The following is a 23233-nucleotide window of genomic DNA, read 5'->3' on the forward strand; positions in this document are numbered from 1 at the left end:
TGTCAGCTCTGCAATACTGGATGGAGCATGATCCTTTCGCTCAGAAAACGCCGTCTTCTGGTTTAAATGATTCAGGGCAGAACTAGAATGCGGGTCAAATGTCACTTTCCCAGACTTAGAAAAGCAGCCCAGTGAATTGAGCGAGGTTACTTGGTCCCCAGATGTTGTCACGAGAGCCAGTTTGGTGTAGTGGTTAAAGCACCAGGCTAGAAACCAGGAGACCGTGAGTTCTAGTCCTGCCTTAAGCACAAAGGGTGACTTTGGGCCAGTCGCTCTCTCTCAGCCCTAGGAAGCAGGCAATGGCAAACCACTTCTGAAAAACCTTGCCAAGAAAACTCCAGGTAGACTCCGAGAATTGGGCATGATTGAACGAATTAAAAAAAAAATGTCGTGATGAATGCTGGGCCAAAATCTGCCTTCCCATTTCCATGATTTTTTTCCTCCTCTGTAAAAGAGGCACCTGTTTTGTTTTTGATTTATAGTAACTTAATAATACAGCAGAAGGCAGCATCAGGCAAGCCTTGGTTGTTCTCAAAGCACTAAGTAGGGTCAGATCTAGTTATATTTGGAGGGGAGACCACAAGGGATCCAGAGTTCTATGTTAGACTTTGATTGATTGATTGATTGATTGATTGATTATGTGCCATCAAGTTGTTTTTGACTCCTAGTGATGACATAGATAGATGTTCTCCATGATGATCTGTCCCTAACCTGGTCCTTCAGGTCTTTCAATAGTGGACTCATCGCTGCTATAACTGAGTCCATCCACCTGGTCCTCTTCTTCTTCTCTTTCCTTCCACCTTTCCGAGCATCAGAGCCTTCTTGAGAGAGCTGGGTCTTTGCATGATGTGTCTGAAGTAGGATAATCAGAGCCTGGTCCTTTGTGGCTCGAGTGAGAACTCTGGGTTGATTTGTTCAATGATCCCTTTGTTTGTTTTCTTGGCTGTCCACGGTATTCTCAAGAGTCTTCTCCAACACCAAAGTTCAAAAGCATCCATACTCTTCCAATCCTACTTCAAAGTCCAACTTTTGCTTCCATAGAGTGTCACAGGGAATACCATGGCTTGCATTAACAGTGTTCTTAAACTAGAAAAAAAGAACGAAACTTACCTCTTTACTGTGAAGTTGCCTGAATTGGAAATAATTTTTTAAATAAATTGTGATCTCCCAGGGAACTGCTAGTGACCTCTCATGGAACCCAAGGGAGCCACAGAACCCTGGTTGAGAAACCCTGGATTAGAGATACCTTTAATGCAGAATAACCAATGTCTCCTCAACTGAGTGGGTGTCATAAACATACTGATTGTGCCAGAGAATGAACATGTAAGCACACATTCAGCAGTAGTCCTTGGCTGAAGGAACTATAGAGATACACCGGCTCCACTGTTAGAACCAGCTGGGTATAGTGGTTAAGCTATTGCAGGAAGACCCAAGTTTACATCCATCAAAAGCTGTCCAGGTGACTCAGGGCCAATCACTCACTCTCAAGCTGTCCTACCTTAGAGGGCTGTTATCATGCAAAGAAAGTGAAAGAGGGGGTGCTACAGATGTCACCTTGACTTTCTGGAGGGAGAGGGTAGGGGTGCAACTCATTCATTTGAGGAAATGAAGGAATTGATGAAAAACAATGGGTGTGTGTGTGTTCATATAGCATTCTAAACCCACGTTAAAAAAACCTAATTGTTATGTTCTCAAAATATGCTAAGCTCACCAAATCAACCCCACAGTGGCTTAAGTTGATAACCTATTTACATAACATGTTAAGACTAGGGTTGAGTCCCTAACACGTTGAACTATAAGCTATTCCATCTATGATAGCCTAGTCTATCAGATTATATCAGCCTAGCCTAAGTCATAAATTAGTCTCCCAGCCAGTATTAAAGGCATGGGAACAGAGAACGTTGAATGGCAATCTGAATATTGCTGCCTTAGTTTGTTCTTTTGATAGGTCTCAGCAAGTGGCAATAGCTGGTTGCCTTATGGGTTTAGAACAGTGTTTCTCAACCTTGGCAACTTTAAGACGTGTGGACTTCAACTCCCAGAATTCCCCAGCCAGCCATGGTTGAGAAACCAGGTTGAGAAACACTGGTTTAGAATGTAAGCAAGGTTAGGTTAATACTTGGATGGGAGACTACCACGACATTCTCAGGTTGCAGGCCAGGAAAAACATCCTGGAATAAAGCAGTTTCCATTTCTGCATTGCTGCCAGGAAGATTGAATGGATCTGTTCATGTAATTATCTACGTGTTTGGGGTGGCCTTCCCTTCGCTTATTACCCAGAACGGTGGGCAAGGAGGCCGCTGTAAGAGCCAGAACGAACCCAATGTGAGTCTTGGAAGTTTACCAATCCTAAAAAGAATGCTGTGCTTCCTCAACAGAGCCCCCCACTCCACCACCTTCAACAGTGGTTGGCCAGACAAAGACTTTGGCTAAAGTAACCTTCAGTCCCAATTTGGTCCAGCAAGCCAAGATTGCGAGGAATGGCATTCTGGGAGATTTTATCATCCAATATGATGTCAACAGAGAGCTGAGTGTTGGGGAGGTCCAGGTATGTTAGAGACCGCCCTTCGTCTCCTTCCTGGCTGTATGTTCGCTGAGATGAATCCCAGCCAAGCATCCCTGCCAAGGGCTTCTTGGTGGGTGGAGGAAAAGCTTCTCTATATACAATGGCCTTAGCTTCACCAACGATATATTCAGTTCTACGCAGAGAATTTTAATTAGAGATTTTTTTCAGTGTCCTATCTGTTTCCGTCCCTCCGTCCCTCCCTCTCGCAACTTTTTTCTCTGCTTTCATTCCTGGGCTTGCTTCTGTCCTAGGGAGGAGAATGGAAAGAAGGAAAAATAATTATTTGGGGGGACTTCTGAGATTCCAGCCCTTTTGTCAAGCTTGACTTTGCTGATCTCTGGTCTGTCCTCCCAAAACTGCCATCCTTTCCACCAGCCATTTGCTCAGCAAAGCACTCATTCCTGCTGGGTCTCCCATGGCAGATTCCTCCACCTTGAGGCACACGGTATTTTCAGTCCATGCCGCCCAAAGACAACTCCAGGAACGGCCAACCACCTCCTCCTCCATTGCTTGATGCTTCTGCCCTTTTGGATGTCTACAGCATCCAGGAGTTTTCATCAGGCACGATGCTTCTCAGTGACATTAGGCCTGATCTTGCTCCTCAGGGAAAAAACTTCAACCTTATTGGGAGATTATTGCATGATCCCAGGTCCATCCCCGGTCCATCAGAGCTACTTCATGGATCTGGAGTTGAGGAGCACAGCTGGGAAAGTGCCAATAAGGGGAGGGTGGTTGCAGAACATTTTACAGATGTTTCTTCTTTTCTCTGCTACTGTAGAAAGTCATGGAGATGACCTTGAAGGGAATATTCAGAAGCTGTTAAGAAATACAGTAACTAGGGCAGAAGTGTTTCTTAAGCCCTGGGAAAGGTGATAGTCCTTGGAAGAGGCTCAGGCTGGCTCCTCCGTGACTCAGTTGTTATTTTCTGTCTACTATAGCAGTTAATAAACACTAGAGACAATCTCTTCATCTCAGCATGGTCTTTTGCTTAAGTCAGGACATCAATCCTACCAAACTGAAGGAGCGTGGGAAACTCAGACAGATATACCCCAAAACCTAAGGCAGGTCTGCTCTGAGTTTCTTCGAAGGACAGTTCAAAGCCTCTAAACTACGCATGTGTTTTCCCCCCTGGATAGGGGCCCCCTCCTGCTCACCATCCATACTCATAACATCAGTAGGGTATAAGAGGGGGGGAAGGGAGAAGATGAGCCAACCTGCAAGATTCTGTTACTATAACCTCTTTCAGTAAAGTAGATCTGCCCGTAGTCTAATTTTCGTCCCGGATGCCAAGAAAGTTAAAAAGTTAGTGTGTCTTCCCCCAGCCCCAACTTTGTCCTCCTCTCCAATTGTCCATGTCCTCCTTTGCCTGTTCAAATACCTGGTAACCCTATGTAGGTTCCAAGTAATAGGCTGGCATTCTTTCCCCATCAACAAAAAAGATCCCCCACCCCATCTTATTGCATTTTACAAAGTCTTGACCAGTTTTGGTGACCTCCTATTAGAATAACAAAATCTCATCATCTGGGGAAGCACAGGGGAGCCAGAAAGTGATTGCCAACTCTGACTTAAAATAAATCCAACAGCTGCCTTGGAGCAAAGTTCAGGAGTAGAACAGGTTAAGGACAGGTCATCATGGAGAAAGTCTATTGATGTGGTTGCTAAGAGTCAACAACTACTTGATGGCATGTAATCGATCGATCAATCGATCAGGAGCAGGGTTCCAGCTGAATCCCCATTTAGGATTCCAGACTCAAGACTTCCTGATGTTCAAGCTTTGGCGCACGGTAGGTGTGGGATTAAGCTCCTGATTTTTCTCTCCTTATTTTGTTATCTCACCAGGTTTTGAATGGGTACTTCGTGCACTATTTTGCCCCCAAAGATCTCCCTCCGCTGCCGAAGAACATTGTCTTTGTCCTTGACAGAAGTGCTTCCATGCTGGGGACCAAGATGAAGCAGGTGAGAAGCTTCATAGCTCAGCGCCCAGGGGTGTGCAATTCCCGAGCAACGATTTAAAGGTGGTGAGACTCGGTTGGTGCCACCTGCTTTTGCATATTTTTGCCTTGCTTTAGACAGAAACTTTGCTGCTGGCTGAAGATTGAGTCCAGCTTGACCTCTGGTGACTGCATGGCCGTGGCCATGATGATCCCTTGGCAGCAGTAAGTCATCCCCACTGTGACTTACAAGTTTTTCCTCCTTTCTCTCTTGGCCCTGCAGGGGTAAGAGGAGGGTTGCTTCTCCACGCAGGCAGGAGACCAGAGGTCTTGAGTCTCCAAATCAGTGTTCCTCAACCTTGGCAGCTTGAAGATGGGTGGACTTCAGCTCCCAGAATTCCTCAGCCAGTATGGCTGGCTGGGGAATTCTGGGAGTTGAAGTCCACCCACCTTCAAGTTGCCAAGGTTGAGGAACACTGCTCCAAATACTTTATGATGGGTTTGTAAAGCACACATAGCCATGTTCAGTAGAACTCCATGGGCAAGACCCCAAAACAAAGAAAACGGTGTATTTATTATCAAGCAGGAAGGAAGTACAATTGTGTAAAAACATGTTTGGTTGCAAAGAAACCCAGAGACCAAAATAAGTGGGTCAGGCTGCATCTGCATCGTGCAACAGCAACACTATCTGCTGGCTCTGAGTGTCTAGCCCACTTCCTCTCGCATCTTTCTAACCCTTACACCATACAAAAACTCCTTCCTCTTGAAGTTTATTCACTTGCTGAATATTTGCTGCTGCAGTTCAGACTCTTACTCTGCTCAGGAGCTCCATGCTAAATACGTATTAATATTCAGATTGCTTCAATCCTTCCACAGAAGGCAGAAGAGAGGGTTAAAATATGGTTACTTCTCTCTCTGTGTTGCTGGATTAGCGAAGAAGGACCTGCAAAAACAGGTCTACTCTTTACTTCCCTTCCCAAGGCCACCCAGGGGTTGGAAAAGGTGTAAAATTTGGGGAGATTAGGAGTAATCTCAGGACTCCATCCAGTGTTGTGCCCACTCTGATCTGGCCACCCCAGATTCTTCTGAAGGTGGTTGGGAGGTGATCAGTGATGATTACTCTCCATCTGTGACTATGTCCTGGTGAGCAAGAAGGGGTAAGATTTTACCCCAGGGAGCAACTGTCGGGGTCAGTTGTGTTGTGCAAACACAGTCTTTGTTTGTTGAGATCCGGGGCTGGTGAGATGGACCTTGGCATGTGCCCAACAATGCTGATCCTTGACTTAGGACCTAGGCCTGCACCATAAGACTCGCACACAAGAGCTTATGAACCGCCTTGAACGGGCTTTCCATCGGCTGCAGTTAGGTCAGAGTTACATAATATTCCAAGGAAAGGAGTTACGGGGCGCCAAGTGGAAATGGCAAGGGGGTGGACCTGGAAACCACCCCAGAATGAGATCATTGTTGCCAGGGTACGACTTCATAGGAAGCCTGCTCTGGGTCAGTGCTTGAACAGTTGAGCCTTGTGTCTGCTGGAACTGGTTGGGCTTGCATTTCATGGGCATCCTCACTCTTGGCTTCCATCCCACGCTGGGCAACAAGTAAGGGATTGTGAGCTGGAAATGTCATTGCCCCTGTCTGAGTCTGCGTCATGATCTCAGCTTCTGGGAATGGCCGGGTCGAGGACTGTGGCAGGTGAAAAGGACTCTGTTCCAAAGCCCAGGAGACCTGCAGGGAGGGAGGGAGGGAGGGACGTGGTCCAAGGGAGACCAGGTTGCGTTCCTGCCAAGCCAAGTCAAGGTCTAAAACAAGGACGCAGAACTGTCCATTGTGGCCCCTAAATGTCTTGGTTGTGCCCCTTCCAACCTTGTCCCCGAAGGTGATATTCGATGCAACAGAGCTGGGATGTTCGTGAGAACATAGGAAGCAGTTTAATTCATTCATTAAGGATTTCAATTTACTTACTTTTAAGTTAACGTTTGCTTGAGTTCTCCCCCCGACTAAACCTTTCCCTTTTTGGAGTGTAGGTCCTGGCATGCCACTCAAGTTTGGCCAGAGACCCCAAAAATCTTTGGCTTAAAGAGAATGGAGCATATCGTAGTTGTTCCCTCTTTACAAAAGTGAGGCTGGAAACAGCAAGTATTTCAGGGTCACTTAACATATCCATGAGAAAGGATTTTAACCCAAAGAAATGGCCTGGGTCTGTGTGGTTTTTTCCCCCCATTTATCCCACAAGTACTAGAACTCAAAAAACAATGCATTGTCCTTGATAGCCCTTGGATGCAATGGCAAGGCCACCAGCTGGAGGGATGATTCTGAATTCCATTGCAGTGGATAATGTATTTAACCATGACCTCCGTAACTTCCATGCAAGATCACAAGGGAAAGAAATCTTAGCGATCTTCTCCAAATTTATCCTTGCATCTGAGATCCAAAAAAACATTTTTATTCTGAGACAGAAAGGAAGAGTCAAGATTTGGCTTGACTCTCTTGCTGAGCTCTTATGTCCAACATTGCTGAAGCTTAGATGAGAAAATATAGGCCACATGATGCCTCCTAGATGGCTTGTACTACAGCTTCCATAGTCCCTTGCCAATGTGCTAGGGAATGATGGGAGTTGGAGTCCAATGGGGGGGATGCATGAAGTTAGAGAGAGATCCATTTAGCACCTGAGCCTGTCACCTGATACCATCCTGATGGAAGTTAAATAGAGGTTTGTGATCAAGTTCCATAAAGGTAGGAGTGCTGATGAACTGCTAACAGGATTTTAGCATTAATGTCGGATTTGATTTTAGATTCTCTCTTTCTCTTTTTTAATCTGTTCAATCGTGTCTGATTCTTGGAGACTGCCTGGACAAGTCCCTGCAGTTTTCTTGGCCAGGTTTTTCAGAAGTGGTTTGCCATTGCCTCTTTCCTAGGGCTGAGAGAGAGCAACCGGCCCAAGGTCCCCCAGCTGGCTTTGTGCCCAAGGCAGGACTAGAAATCACCATCTCCTGGTTTCCAGGCTGATGCCTTAACCCCTACGCCAGACTGGCTCTCTTGGATTCTCTAATTTAATCTTTTCCAAAGATTAAATCTGAAAATCACTAGTAAATCTATAAACTATAAAAATAGAAGATGGCTCCATCACAATCAGCATGTCTCCATCCCTTACAGAGTAGAGGGTCTGTAGACCTCCAGATACTGGAAAACAACTCCCTTAACCTGAGATTATAGGTCACATTATCTCAGGCTAATGGAAGTGTAAGTCCACTGAAGGCCATCCCAAGGCAAAAGACAGGATGTGCAGCACAGTGGTTTTTCTTCTAAGAATGAGCACCATCTGATGGTTCAGAAGAAGCAGCCAGGAGCTATCCCTACTGTCCTTAGCATCTGCCACTTGAGACCATTGCTTCATTCTACCTAATGGTGGGACCAGGCCACTGAATCCAACATCTGGAGAACCAGTGCTCCTCATGCCTGATCATGGATTTCAGAATGAAATCTGAAATCTGATTGCTTGACATTCAGTTGTGGTATGTGGGTGTTTACGTCTTTTTCTTTTCGCAATGAATGGATCACTTGGGTCAACCTTCTTGCATATGATGGGATGCAGCTTGTTTGTTTTGGGCTTCCGTCGGTTGCGTGCATCATGAAAAAGTGCACAAATCCCAGGCCATGTGTTTGATTGACGGGTAGCTTGTCTTTTGATAGTCATAAAGCACAATGGTCACAATGGTGAACCAGCCCACTGTACAAACTGCACACACTCCCTTATTGGCCCCACTCTGTTTCATTCCAGACCAGAGAGGCCCTGTTCACCATCCTCAATGATCTCCGGCCTGAAGACCATTTCAACGTTATTGGCTTCTCCAATGAAATCAAGGTCTGGAAAGAAGAGCAGTTGGTACCCGGGATTTCCAACAATATACGAGATGCAAAGTTCTTCATCCTTCGCATGTCACCTAATGAAGGTAATCTTGGCCCTCAAGAGGGATATTCAGGGTTGTGGCAAGAAATAACCCATCTGTTTTGATCTGAGTGGCACATTAGGAAAACTGAGCTCATGTAGTAGGTACGGTCACAAAATGGCTGCCTTGTTGGGGTCAGTCACAAAAATCTGTTTATCAGAAGGAAAAACTACCCCCCTCCAATGCCCTCTATCATTCCCTTGGCTTTTTGTGAGGCTCATGAGCCCCACATTGCCTCTCCACAGATTATATGCATCTTCCCTTTTACCAGCAGTAAAGCAGTACCCCCATTTAAAGCTCTAGTGGTATAATATAGTGCATAAAACGTGTTAGTTATTTAAGAGCAACAGCCTTTTAATCAATGCATGAAGCAGAAATTCAACGTGGTGTAGCTTTCTTCTAGAGCAGTGTTTCACAGCATTAATTGGACTTGTTAGCGATGAGTTCTGCCCTCATGAATTAAGTCTGCTAAAGGTCATTGATAACAGCATCCAGTGCAGTTTCAGTCCTGGACGAAATCCAGACTGAAAACAGTCCAGGGTCCTCTGTGCCAAGAGCGTTATAAGATGAAAGATTGTAGGCCCATGAGATAGGCCTAAGAAGCAGCTGTAGAGCAGCCAGATGTTGCTTGCCAACATTTGGAGGACTGCCAAACAGCAGCAAAATTTAGGATATGCTGTCTCTCTTTGCTGCCAGTCATGATCATCTAGATGTTAGCTACCTGGTTCTGGCAGACCTTATATTGCCACCTGCTTTAATTAGTCCAGTGTCATCTTGCCCCTTGTTGTAGTAAACTGGATGCTTCTGAGAGGTCTACAGACCCAACACTTGCAAGCAATCCTGTCTAGCATGGAAGTCCCTCCTTTGGGTTGAGATGGGCAGTGGTAAAAATTTGACAAATAAATAAATAAATAAGACCTTGAATTTCTCTCGTCGTTCTGTATAGCCAAGTCTTTAAGGACTGAACATCCCTTGTGTCCTCCATGGCTTTCTCTAATCCTCTTTGAGAAAACTCAGATAACAAGTCTTAGAAGGAGGCAAGAATCAAAGCATATTGGCTTGCTCCAGAGCTTGGAGCTAAGAGGAGGCATGGCATGGGTTTTGTTACTGAGAAAGGCCAGAAAGGCCGGCTGAAAACATTAATGTATGTCACTCAGGATGTTTCAGAACTTCAGATAATTTAAACTTATTTGGGCTGAGGTCAGGATTAACACAGCGATGCACATGTGCCAATATTTCAGAATCAGAAATAGAGAGGAGGTTATTTCAATGCTTTAATGTTATTTTATTCTCAATGTTTTAAAATTGCTGTCCCCTTCCTCCTCTCCTCCACCCACTCCCACAAACCTCAGAAAATAAAGGGTTGGTCTTCATGTCAAGCCAACTAAACAAGACATTCGGAGAATGATTTCTTCATACTCATTTCACTAGATTTACCCCAGGGGCAAATAGGTTTTCACAGCCCAGTTCTGGGAAAATCCTTTCAATTAATGCTTTTAATTAAAGCAGATAGTGCTAAAATGTAATTAAGTAAAAGAAGAGAAGCCAGTTGCAAGTTGCAAAAGAGGCCAGTGAATCTGGCCCTTGCATTTTTACTCAGAAATTATCAAGACTTCCCAAGGAACTTTGTTTTGACGCATGGTAACTGCAGCAAGATTATTAAATGCACAAAGGTGAAAACATACAGTACTACCCACAATGGAGGGTACCATAGAGCAAGAGGTAAAATTATATTTGTACTATACTGATCGGAAGCTACTTCTTTGTATCTCTTTTTCTTTGCTTGCTTGCTTGCTTGCTTGCTTACACTTTTAGATATTTTTTAATTTCTTTTTTCTTGCTGTATATCAGTTTCTATTAGTTTCTGTCTCTCTTAATTTTTTAAATAAAATTATACACACACACACAAATAAATAAAAGAAATCAGCAAGACTCCCCTGTGCAGCCATCCAGACATGGGCCTCGTGAGATTCAGTGTGGCTTATTCCCAAGTATGCATGCATAAAATTGCAGCCTCTGTAGAGGGAATTAAACAATCAACCCATGCAGAACTCACACAGTGGCTGGTTCTTTCAACCCCCTTTTCTTCTTGCCTTGCCAGTGTGTTATCTTATGAGAAACACTTTCTTTTTTCTGTAGACTGTTTGAATAAAATATGACTTGCACGGTACAGCCCTGTACCTGCCATTCAGATGTGAATCCAAGTAAATTTGATGCATCTGATTCCCGGCTAAGAAGGTAGAATATTTACAGGCTTTTAAAATGAAATTAAGCAGCAGAATCCGAATAAGCACCAGTTGCATTTTGCATCTTTACTACTGCCTCTGACACCTCTGTGCAAAGATGTTATGCAAACTCAGCATTAAGTCATTACTGAACTAAAGAACAAAAGGAAAGTACTGTGATTGGTGGATGGTTTTGACAGGCAGCTCAAAAGTCACAGATTTAACCAATTTCTTTGATTTGCTGTGGGCTTTAATCCATCCTTTGCCCAGGCAAAGTGGGAGAGATTGTGGCAGCAATCTCGTTTTGGCGATGTGCAAGCCTGATCAACATTAAAAAAAAGAAAAATGCAACCCTGCTAAGATGCTTTAAACTCCCCCTCCCCCAGCAGAGTCATCAATCACAGTTTGAGAACTGCAGGATTAAGTTAATGGCCTGTTTTGCAAAAGATGATAATGCAAGAGCTGGGTTTCCACAGCTAATGGAGTCACAAACTGGCCAACACGGTTTTAGCCTAGTCTAGTATGTTGTATGAACCCAGCTGGTTAAGATCCACTTTGCAGTCCTATCCAAGGATCTAGTCACTGAAAACTGGACAGCTCCTATCCACCTAGCATTACATTTATTTCCATGGTATCTTCCCAGGCACCAACATTAATGAGGCTCTTCAGACCGGTGCAAAAACCCTCGACACTTATATAACCCAGAACGAAGCAGAATCGCGAAGCGCCTCCTTCCTTGTCTTCCTGACCGATGGGCGGCCCACGATTGGGGAGGTCCGGATGAGCGAGATTGTCAACAACCTCAAGGAAGTCATTCGCAACAGGTTCTGTGTCTTCACGATCGGCATCGGAAAGGATGTCAGCCACAAACTGCTTGAGAGGCTGGCCCTGGAGAATTGCGGGATGATGCGGCTCATCCGGGAGAGTGAGGATGCTGCGGCTCAGCTGAAAGGGTTGGTGGGAAAAACGTTCCCGGCTTTCTCTTCTGCTGGTTCTCTGTTAGTTTGTGTCAGCCTTTCAAGCTAGACCAGGTCAACCTTGAGAAGTGGATCCTGCAAGAACATCCCTGGAATGTTGTCTTATTGTTGTAGGGCAGGGTCCCTCAACTTTGGCCACTTGAGGATGTGTGGACTTCAACTCCCAGAACTCCCCAGCCAGCTGTGCTGGAATTCTGGGAGTTGAAGTCCACACATCCTCAAGTGGCCAAGGCTGAGAAACACTTTTGTGGGGCATCATAACAGAATCTTGAAAACCTGTCAATTTCTCTTTGTCCTATCTTATACCAATTTTGTAATCAGAGGAGGTTATTTTGAGTTTCTTTCTCATGTTTCTTTCAATCTCTGGACTGTTGCTTCTCCCAGTCTCTCCTTAATGGCTTGTTCCTTCCTTCCCCCCTTAATGGCTCTTTCGAAGCTTCCCCAAAGTCGGCTCTGAATTCCTTTACAGTTCGTTGTTCTTTGTTGTCCTTCAAGTCATTCGTAACTCTGGAAACCACATGGAGAAGTCTCTGCAGGTTTCTTGGCACGGTTTTCAGAAATGGCTGGCCTTGCCTTCTTCTTCCTAGGGCTGAGAGACAGGGACTGGCCCAAGGTCACCCAGATGTCATGTCTAAGGCAGGACTAGAACCCACAGTTTCCCAGTTTCTAGCCCAGTGCCTTTAATCACTGCTTTTGGTTTAGCTGGGCACAACTCCAGCTGCTAAATTCAGTGTCCTTTCATTCTGAGTCAGCTGTATTGGCCAGCTGTCTATCGGAGGAAATTAATGTTATCTTGGAAAAGGCAGATTAGGAACATAGGAAGCTGGTTTAGATTGGCTGGATTCCCATATTTTTCGAAGTGAAGTTTTAGAGAGATCCTTGGCAGAGCCCAACATGGAAACTCAGCCACCTTGGTTGGAAATCCATGATTTATTTCTGAGCACATGAGACCAGCCCAGTCAGCCCAGTCATTGATTCAATTAACCATGGTTACATGAACCATGACTTAGCATGAGAGGATTCTATTAAGCCCAGAAGTTCAGAGTGTTTCCAATACTACCTGGTCATCTGAGGGGTTGGATCTGGAATCTCTGCCAGGATCACAGCTCATGCCCTTCCTAAAACCAGCGTCCAGAATTTGCAGAGATGATGTGAATGCAGGAATGGACAAAGCCATGTCTTTAGGTGGGGTTGGGTGCACCAAGTTGAGAACTGTGCATACTTGCAGAGTCCGTGATAGTCTCTGAGCTTGGTTGTCTGCTTGCAGACCTTTCATTACCCAGCTAAGTTAACATCATCAGTGCACTAATAATGTTCTCTAGCCAGGTAATGAAACATCTGCAAGCCAACAACCAAGCTCAGAGAGCACCAAGGACTCCACAGTTCAACCCTGAGCTACATATACTCTCTTCTGTTGATACGACACATACTTCTCCAGTCTTTTCTGTACTATATAAATCTGTTTGCTTCCCCTGTTTGCATTTCTGTATGTTGCTTTTCTTATTGCCTGTGCTCATGGGTTAAGAGTAACAAAACATTTCTATACAGATTCTACGATGAGTTTAGTACCCCACTTCTTTCAGACATCCGGGTTGACTACCCTGTTGACAGCGTGGACCAAGTGACTCAGAACTTCTTCCCCAACTATTTCAATGGTTCTGAAGTTGTCATTGCTGGGAAACTCTTCAACAAGACAGCCCACAGCTTACATGTAGAAGTGACAGCCAGCAGCAGTGACAAGCATGTCCTTCTGAAAACAGATGTGGCCATTGATCTTTCTGGACAGAACCACCTTGAGGCTAGTTTTGTTGGGGCCCAGAACTCCTCAAATGATCAAAACTATGTTGAGCGGGCCTGGAGTTACCTCACCATCAAGGAGCTGTTGACCTCCTGGTTGAAGAGTGACAATAGCAAGGAGAAAGCTTCTCTAAGGGAGAGCGCCAAGAATTTGGCCCTTGCTTACAATTTTGTCATTCCCTTCACCACCCTGAGGATGAAGGCCCTTCCATTTCAGGTGGAACCCCCAGTGGAGGTCTATACTGGGCCTTCGGTTGACGGGGTTGGAGGAACCGTGCAGGGCCTTCAAGGTCACCAAGTGCCCTCAGGTAAGGACCACAGCAGAAGCATCTGTCGGATCCCATGCTTTCATCCAAATGACAAGAGCACCATCACACCATCGTAACACAACCTTTTGTATGTGTGTGCAACATCACAATGTGTGTGTGCAACTTCACAGTGCATGTACAAAAGGGGAGAAGCTTGCGATGCATCATCTCAATGAGTCATTATTTGATACCCTTCCACCCTCACGCCCACCCATGCCTCTGGACAAGGAACATTTTCCTCCAAAACGAGTCAAGATTGCAGACTGCAGGCCAAGGGCTCTGCAAATGTGTCTTTGGTTTCATGGCCTTTATTTTTGATTTTCAGGCACAAGTGCCATTGCTCATACAGTAGGTGGACCATATTTCCTTGAGATAAAAACGGGACATTGGGATGGCAAAACGGGACAGGGTTAAAAACGGGACATTGGGATGGCGAAACAGGGCAGGGCTGGGTGACGGGCTGGATCGGCAGGCAGGAACTTCTCCAGTTTTCTCGGGCTGGGAATCTTCAGATTCCTTCGTTTGCAAGAGTCAAGGCTGGGCTGGAGAGTCTAGTGAATGGTTGTCCCCGACAAGCTGTTCCTCCTCTGGCCATGCTTTTACGTTCTTTTCTTCCCCAGGAGCCAATCAGCTTGCCCTTTGATCACCGCCTCTCAGCTGATCCTGTTTTTTTCTTTTTAGCTTTCCCACCAGGTTGAGCTCTGCAGCTTTTTTCCCACCGTTTCTGCTGAGCTCCCCCTCCTTCCACTCAAAGTCAGACTGCATTCTGACAGGTTCGCGGGAACTTTCAAATTTTTAAGTAAGGTTTTTAAGAAAACAGGACAAAATGGACATTTATATTAAAACGACGGGACAGTCTCGAAATGTTAAAAAAACGGGACTGTCCTGTTCAAAATGGGACGTATGGTCAGCCTATTATACAGGCAACATGGCACTACTGAAATCCTAAACCAGAGATGAGTGACTTGAGCCCATGGGCCAAATGTGGTCCACCATTGCTTGAGTGACTGGGGACTACGAATTTGGATTCTTGAGGTTTGGGGAAGTTTTAAGGGATGAAATAGATGCCTTAAACCTTACAAATTATATGGTGAAGTGGTCATAACCCCTGATCCCTCAAAATCAGAGTGATTTTCTCATTTTTGAGGGGTTAAAAGGCAAAACAGGTGCTATCAGCCTCTGCTTCTTAATCTTGTCTTCAGCTCCCAAAACAGAAGCTGAAATAACTTTATTGCAGTCATTAACCAGCACAAGGGAATTGGTATTCAAATATCCAAAACTAAATTGTAATTTTAAAAAAGGGTAATTAGGAAAAGTACATACAGTACAAACACAGAATTTGGGCTAAAAACAATATTAAAACAAAATGCTAAGATGCTTGCTCAGGCTACACATGTGCAACAAAAGAGAAAGGAGATTAAAATTAGCAATCTGGGTAGTGTAAATTTTAAAATAGCAACAGAAAACACAAATAAAAAAAAATACTGATAAAGCAATAAAATTTTTATCCAAAAGGGATGTGAGGGTTATAAACTATAAATGGAAGGGGGTTGCTATTATCATTTTCCTGAGGGGGGGGGGGTCGACTTCCCAGTCTAATGTATAGTCCTGGGATTTCATAGTGGTCTCCCATCCAAGCATTAGCCAGGTCCAATCCAATTTAGCCTTTCAAGATCAGCCAAGATTGGCAAGATGTTACCACCAGCTATAGACACAGTTGTAAATAAGTCATTTAACATGTAAATGAGTCACAGCTCTTCTCTGGGGGAGGCGTAATAGCACGTTGGCCTGTGTCATCTTGTGTAACCTCATTTCCCCCTTTCTTTTCAACAACTAGACTCTATTCCTGAAAAATCAGAGAAGCAAAAAATCAAAGTAACTAAAACTTCAGGTAAGTGGTCCAATAGTTAATAAAAACAACAACAAAGGCTTTGGCTGCTTTCAGTCGTCTAAGTTTGCCAAGCAGGATAGGCTTTTTTTATTTTTGTTCAGCAGATAGGGTGAGTTGGCTAGGAAAATCTTCTTAAGGTGTGGGAGCATATCCCTGGTGGCCTGGATCTAGTCATTGCTCCCCAAATCTCAGATGATGGAGGACATCTCTGAAACACCACCTGAGCAGGTGACCTTCAGGCCTAAAATGAGATCAGGGGCATCCACGGGAGCAGTTCAAAAAATGCCAAGATGGTGCTGTGACTATATGCTTGAAGCCCCACCTCTTTTCTCTGTGCATCATGACACAAGTGAAAGTCACAATGTGGTCATGGCCACAGGGGATGGCGAATAATAGAATAGGCATCCTGATGCAAATTCCACTCCAGCTGCATTTGCATGCAACCTCGTGAAAGGGTGGAGTTTGTGTTGTGAAGGCACAATGTATTTTTTGTTATTTTGGCCTCATTGTGGTTAGGAAAGGACAGCTCTGTCTTCCTTCTGGGGTGTTCAACTTTCCTTGGAAGTATCTCTCACCCAAAGTGACTCGTCCTATTTTGGCCTTCAGTGTGAAATTTGGTTCTCTCCCCTAGCTTGCAAGGATCCTTTCCCTCCTGAAAACCATGGGTCCTTGTTTCATGCAAGGCCCTACAAACCAGAAGAAGATGGTAGGGTGAACTTGGGGACCCAAGTCAGCCATCTCTAGCCTGGTGGCTACTACAATTCCCAGATGGCTACTACAGTTCCCAGGAAACATGACTCAGTCCAATAAGTAGACATGTTTCTCAATCTTGGCCACTTTAAGATGTTTGTTGTTTATTCGTTTAGTCGCTTCCGACTCTTCGTGACTTCATGGACCAGCCCACGCCAGAGCTTCCTGTCGGTCGTCAACACCCCCAGCTCCCCCAGGGACGAGTCCGTCACCTCTAGAATATCATCTATCCATCTTGCCCTTGGTCGGCCCCTCTTCCTTTTGCCTTCCACTCTCCCTAGCATCAGCACCTTCTCCAGGGTGTCCTGTCTTCTCATTATGTGGCCAAAGTATTTCAGTTTTGCCTTTAATATCATTCCCTCAAGTGAGCAGTCTGGCTTTATTTCATGGAGGATGGACTCGTTTGATCTTCTTGCAGTCCAAGGCACTCTCAGAATTTTCCTCCAACACCACAGTTCAAAAGCATCGATCTTCCTTCGCTCAGCCTTCCTTATGGTCCAGCTCTCGCAGCCATATGTTACTACAGGGAACACCATTGCTTTAACTATGCGGACCTTTGTTGTCAGTGTGATGTCTCTGCTCTTAACTATTTTATCGAGATTTGTCATTGCTCTTCTCCCAAGGATTAAGCGTCTTCTGATTTCCTGACTGCAGTCAGCATCTGCAGTAATCTTTGCACCTAGGAATACAAAGTCTTTCACTGCTTCTACATTTTGTCCCTCTATTTGCCAGTTATCAATCAAACTTTAAGATGTGTGGACTTCAATTCCCAGAATTCCCCAGCCAGCATGGGAGTTGAAGTCCACACATCTTAAAGTGGCCAAGATTGAAAAACACTGAAGTAGACCAAGGTACTTCAGGGATTGTTGCAGAAGGCACAGGGTATGATCAAAAAAGTGAGGATGGGAGTGTTCCACATAAAAAACAGACAGAGCTTCGATCACCCGGTCACTGCTGCCAACTTGACTTTTTTGACATACTCATGAATGCTCCTGGAGAAGAAGGTCTACTTATGCATCTCACACTGCAACACTGTTTGTTTGTTTGCAGTCCCCTCTTGTCTCATGCTTCATAGGAAACGGTCAAGTTAGGAAATATTCATGATGGTTGAGGAGGGGAGAACCAAGAGGCCCCTTGGCAAAAAGAGCGGATTGAGATTCTGGATGTTGACTTGCAGGAACATTGACTTTTGCCTTCCTTCCTTTTTTCATTGTCTCTCCAGCGGACGGCGACCCTCATTTTGTCATCGATGTGCCGCTGAGCAAGCTAACGGTCTGCTTCAACATTGATGGGCAGCCAGGCGATATCCTGAGATTAGTTTCTGACCATAAGAACTCTGGTACGGGAATTCTGGTACGGGAACAACAGAGCTGGGGGTATTGACTTGTTCCATCAGCAGAGTTGGATGAAGCTTGGCCTGGCCTGAAGCGTTGGTTGGGAAGGAAGCCCTGATGAATTTCCTCCTCCAAGCCCATTATGGGACCGGACAAGGTTTCGGGTCAACTTGGGACAATTTCAAGCAAGCATCATAAGGGGAAGCCAATGTTAATGGTGTTTCCTCTCTGTTGGTTTCAATGTCCGTGTTTGTTCTCTAACTCCGACAAAAACAATACGCCTGTTTCTAGGAGGCAACAGTTATTACATCAACATATTGCCTTGGAAACAATCCTTTTAAAAGAGGGGCTTTAGTCCTCTTATTAACATTGCTAATATCCGTGAACCCAGCCAGTATGGTTAGACTAGAGATTAATCAAATTCAGACCACGATTAAAATCTAATTGTTGAACATAAGCAGTAGCTAAATTGCACATGTATGGCATTAAAAAATAACAATTCTCAGCTATTCAGATTAGCTACATGTGTAATTCCACGCAGACGTAATGGGCAGAAGGACGAAGCGCCACAGCTAAGACAACAGTCAGATAAAATGTGAGTCTGGGCAGAAACGTAATCTGAGAAAGCATCTCAGACATGATCCTTAAAAATAAAGAGAGGGAGGGTCAAGTCTGAGATGCTTTCTCAGGTTACACTTCTGCCCCAGACTCAAACTTTTCAACTGGCTGTTATCTTGATTGAGCCTCTTCCCCATGTTCCTCAGGGTTATTCCTTCTGCCCATCACAGCAAGATGGTTAAAAGAGTACATCTGAGCTTCTCATAGAATATCTGGGATCATGTTGTCTTTGCTTGTCCCCTAGGAGTGACTGTCAACGGTCAGCTAGTCGGAGCACCTGCCCCACGGAATGGTCATAAAAAACAGCGGACGTACTTCAAGAGCATCACAATTCTCAGTGACAAACCAGAAAGATCCTACCTGGAAATTTCACCCACAAAGGTCATCTTGGATGATGGGAAGAGACTTGTCTTTCCCTGTGACCGCAATGCCATGGTAGCAAGCAAGAATCTCCAAGTATCTATCATGGCCCACTCCAACATCACTGTGGTCCTACGAGATTCCATCAGTTTTGTCATTCTGATCCACCACTACAGGAACCCTGCCCGCTTTCAGAAAAATCATTTGGGTTTCTACATCTCTAACAGTCAAGGACTTTCCACAGGTTCTCATGGGCTGATAGGTAAGGGAGAGATGTGTTGGTTTCTAAGTTGTCTGCAAAGAGACATGCACCATTTGGATTATGAAAGTTGCAGTCTACAGTGGTGTTTCTCAACCTTGGCAGCTTGAAGATGTGTGGCCTTCAACTCCCAGAATTCTGGGAGTTGAAGGCCACACATCTCCAAGCTGCCAAGGTTGAGAAGCACTGATCTACAGTATTGGCAATTTGACAGCCTGGGGAGGGTTGCCATAGAACAAAAGGATCAGATAGGGTCTTAAGTTTCAGAAAGGCAGAGTCCACACTGGTGACCTCTTTCTGAATGTAGTTCTAGCGGTCTTCTGGAAGAGAGCTATACCCATGTCCAAAACATGGCCTGGCTGACAGTTTGCATGTATGGTGCAGGGGTGTGAGCTGAAGCAGAAGAGGTTCACCTGGAGCACTGGGTGGGATGTCCCTCCTTTGACCAGCACTTCTCTCCTGTGAGGACTTGTCAACCAGACACAAGGTCGCAAATGATAACCACTGCAAGAGAATAGCATTGCTGGCAGTGGATGGCCACAGCTTGCTGCGGTGGAGTATGCAAAGTGGTATTAGAGTATTTATTTTATTTATTTATTTAATTTTTATCCCACCTTTATTATTTTTATAAATAACTCAAGGCGGCAAACATACCTATTACTCCTTCCTCCTCCTATTTTCCCCACAAAAACAACAACCCTGTGAGGTGGGTTGGGCTGAGATGGAGGGACTGGCCCAAGGTCACCCAGCCGGCTTTCCTGCCTAAGACAGGACTAGAACTCACAGTCTCCTGGTTTCTAGCTCGTTGCCTTAACCACTAGACCAAACTGGCTCTCTAATAGTAGCCAAAATGAGGTTGCCCCTAAAGTCATAAAAATAGTAGGAACTTTGGTCATGAAAAAACCATTGTTGGCAAAAGTGTGCTCATTTAGGACAGAACCAGATTCACACAGTCAACAGATCCTGGTTCTCTTTCGCGGTTTACAGTTGATGTTCTGTGCACCTTGGGAACTGCCATCTCCAGAGAGTACTTTTCTAAATGCAGGTCTAGTGCTCTTTCAGAAGACCGCTATGCATATGTTTTTAAAAAAGAGATCTAGTGTTCTTCCAGAAGAGCGCTATATCTGTGCACCTATGAAGCCCACATAATGCCAGGGATTATGCCCTTAGATGCCTCTGCAGAAGTCAGGTGACTGGTCTGTCCTGCAAAATCCAGTGGAGAGGGCAGTGCCTGGTGACCTATCCCAGCTGTTGTCCCAGAAATGTGCAGAAATGTAACCTCCTTTACACAGGTTAGAATCTGTTTGCCTTATTTAGAATCACCCAGGAATATGAGAATTAGAATCCAGCGACCCTCGGCTGTTTTGAATGAATCCTGATGGTGGAAAGGATTTTAGCTTCCTAAGGCCACACAATCCATAGCTTAACTGTACACAGGGGTGGGCGGGTGGAAGTGCCAAAGGCTACTCTCATTTGAAGAAGAGGAAGACCCTTATCAAGGAAGCTCACTTGGAGCTGGAGCTTGCGCAGGTCACAGCCATAATCCTGTCTATCCTCTCCCAAAGGGCAGGAACTTAGCCTGCTTGTAACCTGCAGAGGTATTTTAAAGGACTTTGATCCAAGGAGCCATTCCAGTGGAGTATGTGGATTTAAGAGGAGCTCAACATTTATTATTTGGAGTATTAATCATTACCTGCCTTGAGTTCCTTCTGGGTAGAAAGGGGGGGTGATGATGATGATTGTATTTAGAACTGTTTTTAATCACTTCACTTGCCTTCACAGTAATCCACATAGGGACTTTTTGCAAAAAGACGTGACTCATCCTTATCGGTTGAAATTGCTCGCACACTCCTGCCTCATTCATTCACACGCTCGTGAATTCCATTTCCTCTTTTGCAGGCCAGTTCTTGCACCAAGACGTTCAGCTGCTCACTGGGCCTTTCTCGCCGAACTGTAACCTGGGCAGCTGGAACGAAACAAAATCTGGGGACACGAACCTGGGGCATGCCCTGAAGCTGAAAGGGCGTTTGGTGCCCGTCGTTTGGAAGCAGAGAAAGATCTACAACGGCAAACAGGAAGTGGATTGCTGGTTTGCCAAGAACAATGCAGAGAAACTGATCGATGGGGCCTACAGAGACTACTTGGCCTCCCACCCCTTTGACACAGGGACTAGCAGCTTGGTGGAAAACAGACTTTGAAGAGAGCAAAATCTCCCTTGCTTTCCTCCCAGAAGAAACTTCTCTATTTTAACTGTGCTTTGTCATGCTGAAGAAACACAGTTTAAAAGCAGTTGTTCCTTTGCAGCAACTACTTGGCATCTGGTTAACCAAGGACATTTCCATAAGCGGCTGTAGCAAAGTCTAATGTATGAGTATTATTTAGTTCTTGAAAAGTAGCTCTTCAGTCATCGTAAAAGATGCACACGACTGCCTTTTATGTTTGATATCGCATTGTTCGTATAATGTGTGAGTGAGTAGGTGTAGCACATGGGAAATTTTGCTTGGAAACCAAAGGGCAAAAAACTAATGAAGCTGTTTTTCCAAAAGCTCTTAGTTTCAGTGAGAGTCTGTTAAGAAGGTAGTTCGGCCTCTGTTGAAGTACCGTAAATTTGCCAAGCGTTGTTTGAATCATGGCTATTGTAGCTCACCTGTGTCTGCCTTCACACAACCTGCTAACCTTGGTTAGCATTTGTGGCTTAGTCTGTTACGCAGACTCAGCAACACAGCGCCAACTGTACTGTAATGTAGCTGGGTGGATATGGGGAACACGCACACACTCACACATTTAACGATTTGCGGAAAGTGGCTGCCTTAATATTTGGAGGTAAAGCCTCCAAGGAGTCTGGTGGCATTTGAAAAACGAAAGGTTAGGATTTCTTTTTACGTTGATTAGATTCACGGACCATCCCCCGAGCAGGGAATGTGTAATTAACTCAGAGGGTGCAGAAATCTGCAGAAATGCAGATGCAGAAAGGGATAACTTCCTGTTGACAGAAAAGCGTTGCATGGGATAAAGGCATTTGTGCATTCCTGAAGCGACTAACACATACAGGGTGGTAAGAAATAGCCGTCCCTGTTTATATCTTAAAAATGACTTAACCTGCATCTGCGGTTAACAGCTTATTCACTGCTATCTTTGGCATGTAACAATTCTACGGTACCTCCTAGAACAGGGCTACTTCTCACAAGTCCACCCAGCTGCTCCCGGTTGACCTCTTCCAGGGGTTGACTCTACTGAATTTCCTTTCTTCATTATGGCTTTTGAAAGAATCTCAATCTGGCGAACATGCCCAAGATTCCCACAAATGTGTGCGACTCATCACCCTTCCACACGCTGGCACTCCTGAGGACTCCAGCTGAGCCAAATTAGCTTCACTTCGGCTGATCCAGTCTTTCGCCCTTCACGGGCACGTTTGTTTAAAATGTGTCAAAAGTCTCTTCTTCCAATATCTGCCAGGCTGTTAAAGGGAAGAATAGCAGACGGGGCCAGAAAAAAGATGTCAGCAACAGCAGATCAGAAATTCAAATTATTCACATCTGCTGGGCTTTTGGGTTTTAACCCAATCGGGTGGAGGGGATGGGTGCTGCTATTATATATTACTAGCTGAGTTAATTTTATTCTTTTTACTGTAATTGTGTGTTCTATTTTTATTTATGGATATGGAACGGAATGGAATGGAATATAGAATACAGGTAGTCCTTGCTTAACGACTACAATTGGAACCGGAATTTTGGTTGCTAAGCAAAGTGGTCATTAAGCAAATCTGACCCGATTTTATTACCTTTTTTGCGGCAGTCATTAAGCAATTCACCGTGGGCACTAAGCAAACCATGTGGTCGTTAAGTGAATCTTGCGGTTCCCCATTGATTTTGCTTGCCAGAAGCCGGCCAGGAAGGTCGGAAATGAGGATCATGTGATCATAGGACACTGCGATGGTCAAAAATGCAAACCGGTTGCCAAGCACCAAAGCATCACCATGTGACCGCAGGGACACTGTAATGGTCATAACTGTGGTCATAAGTAGTTTTTTTCAACACTGTTGTAAGTCTGAACTGTCACTAAACAAATGGTTGTTAAGTGAGGACTACTGAGAAGAGAAGAGAAGAGAATATTATGCAAAATTACATGGTCACCTATCTTGCAATCCACTCTGGGTGGCAGAGGGATCTGCAGGCTGTGGTCAAAAAAGTCAAGATGGCAGTCACGATGGAGACCAAAGCCCCGCCCATTTTATCTGCATAATGCACATAAAAATGGGCAGAGCTTT

The 23233-nt window shown here is 44.9% G+C and overlaps 1 protein-coding gene across 1 annotated transcript in view; it reads left to right on the forward strand.

Moving 5' to 3' along the window:
- Positions 1-21195, forward strand: part of ITIH5 (inter-alpha-trypsin inhibitor heavy chain 5) — a 43122-nt gene extending 21927 nt beyond the window's left edge. The window contains exons 6-14 of the mRNA XM_063308124.1: positions 2379-2548; positions 4406-4522; positions 8279-8450; positions 11316-11625; positions 13198-13754; positions 15592-15645; positions 17618-17734; positions 18592-18969; positions 20866-21195. Of these exons, the coding sequence (XP_063164194.1) occupies positions 2379-2548; positions 4406-4522; positions 8279-8450; positions 11316-11625; positions 13198-13754; positions 15592-15645; positions 17618-17734; positions 18592-18969; positions 20866-21164 (2174 nt within the window). The 3' untranslated portion in view covers positions 21165-21195. The remainder of the gene's footprint in view (positions 1-2378; positions 2549-4405; positions 4523-8278; positions 8451-11315; positions 11626-13197; positions 13755-15591; positions 15646-17617; positions 17735-18591; positions 18970-20865) is intronic.
- The last annotated feature ends 2038 nt before the right edge of the window (positions 21196-23233 follow it).

Source organism: Candoia aspera, chromosome 7 (genome assembly GCF_035149785.1).
Source record: "Candoia aspera isolate rCanAsp1 chromosome 7, rCanAsp1.hap2, whole genome shotgun sequence".
Classification (NCBI taxonomy): domain Eukaryota; kingdom Metazoa; phylum Chordata; class Lepidosauria; order Squamata; family Boidae; genus Candoia; species Candoia aspera.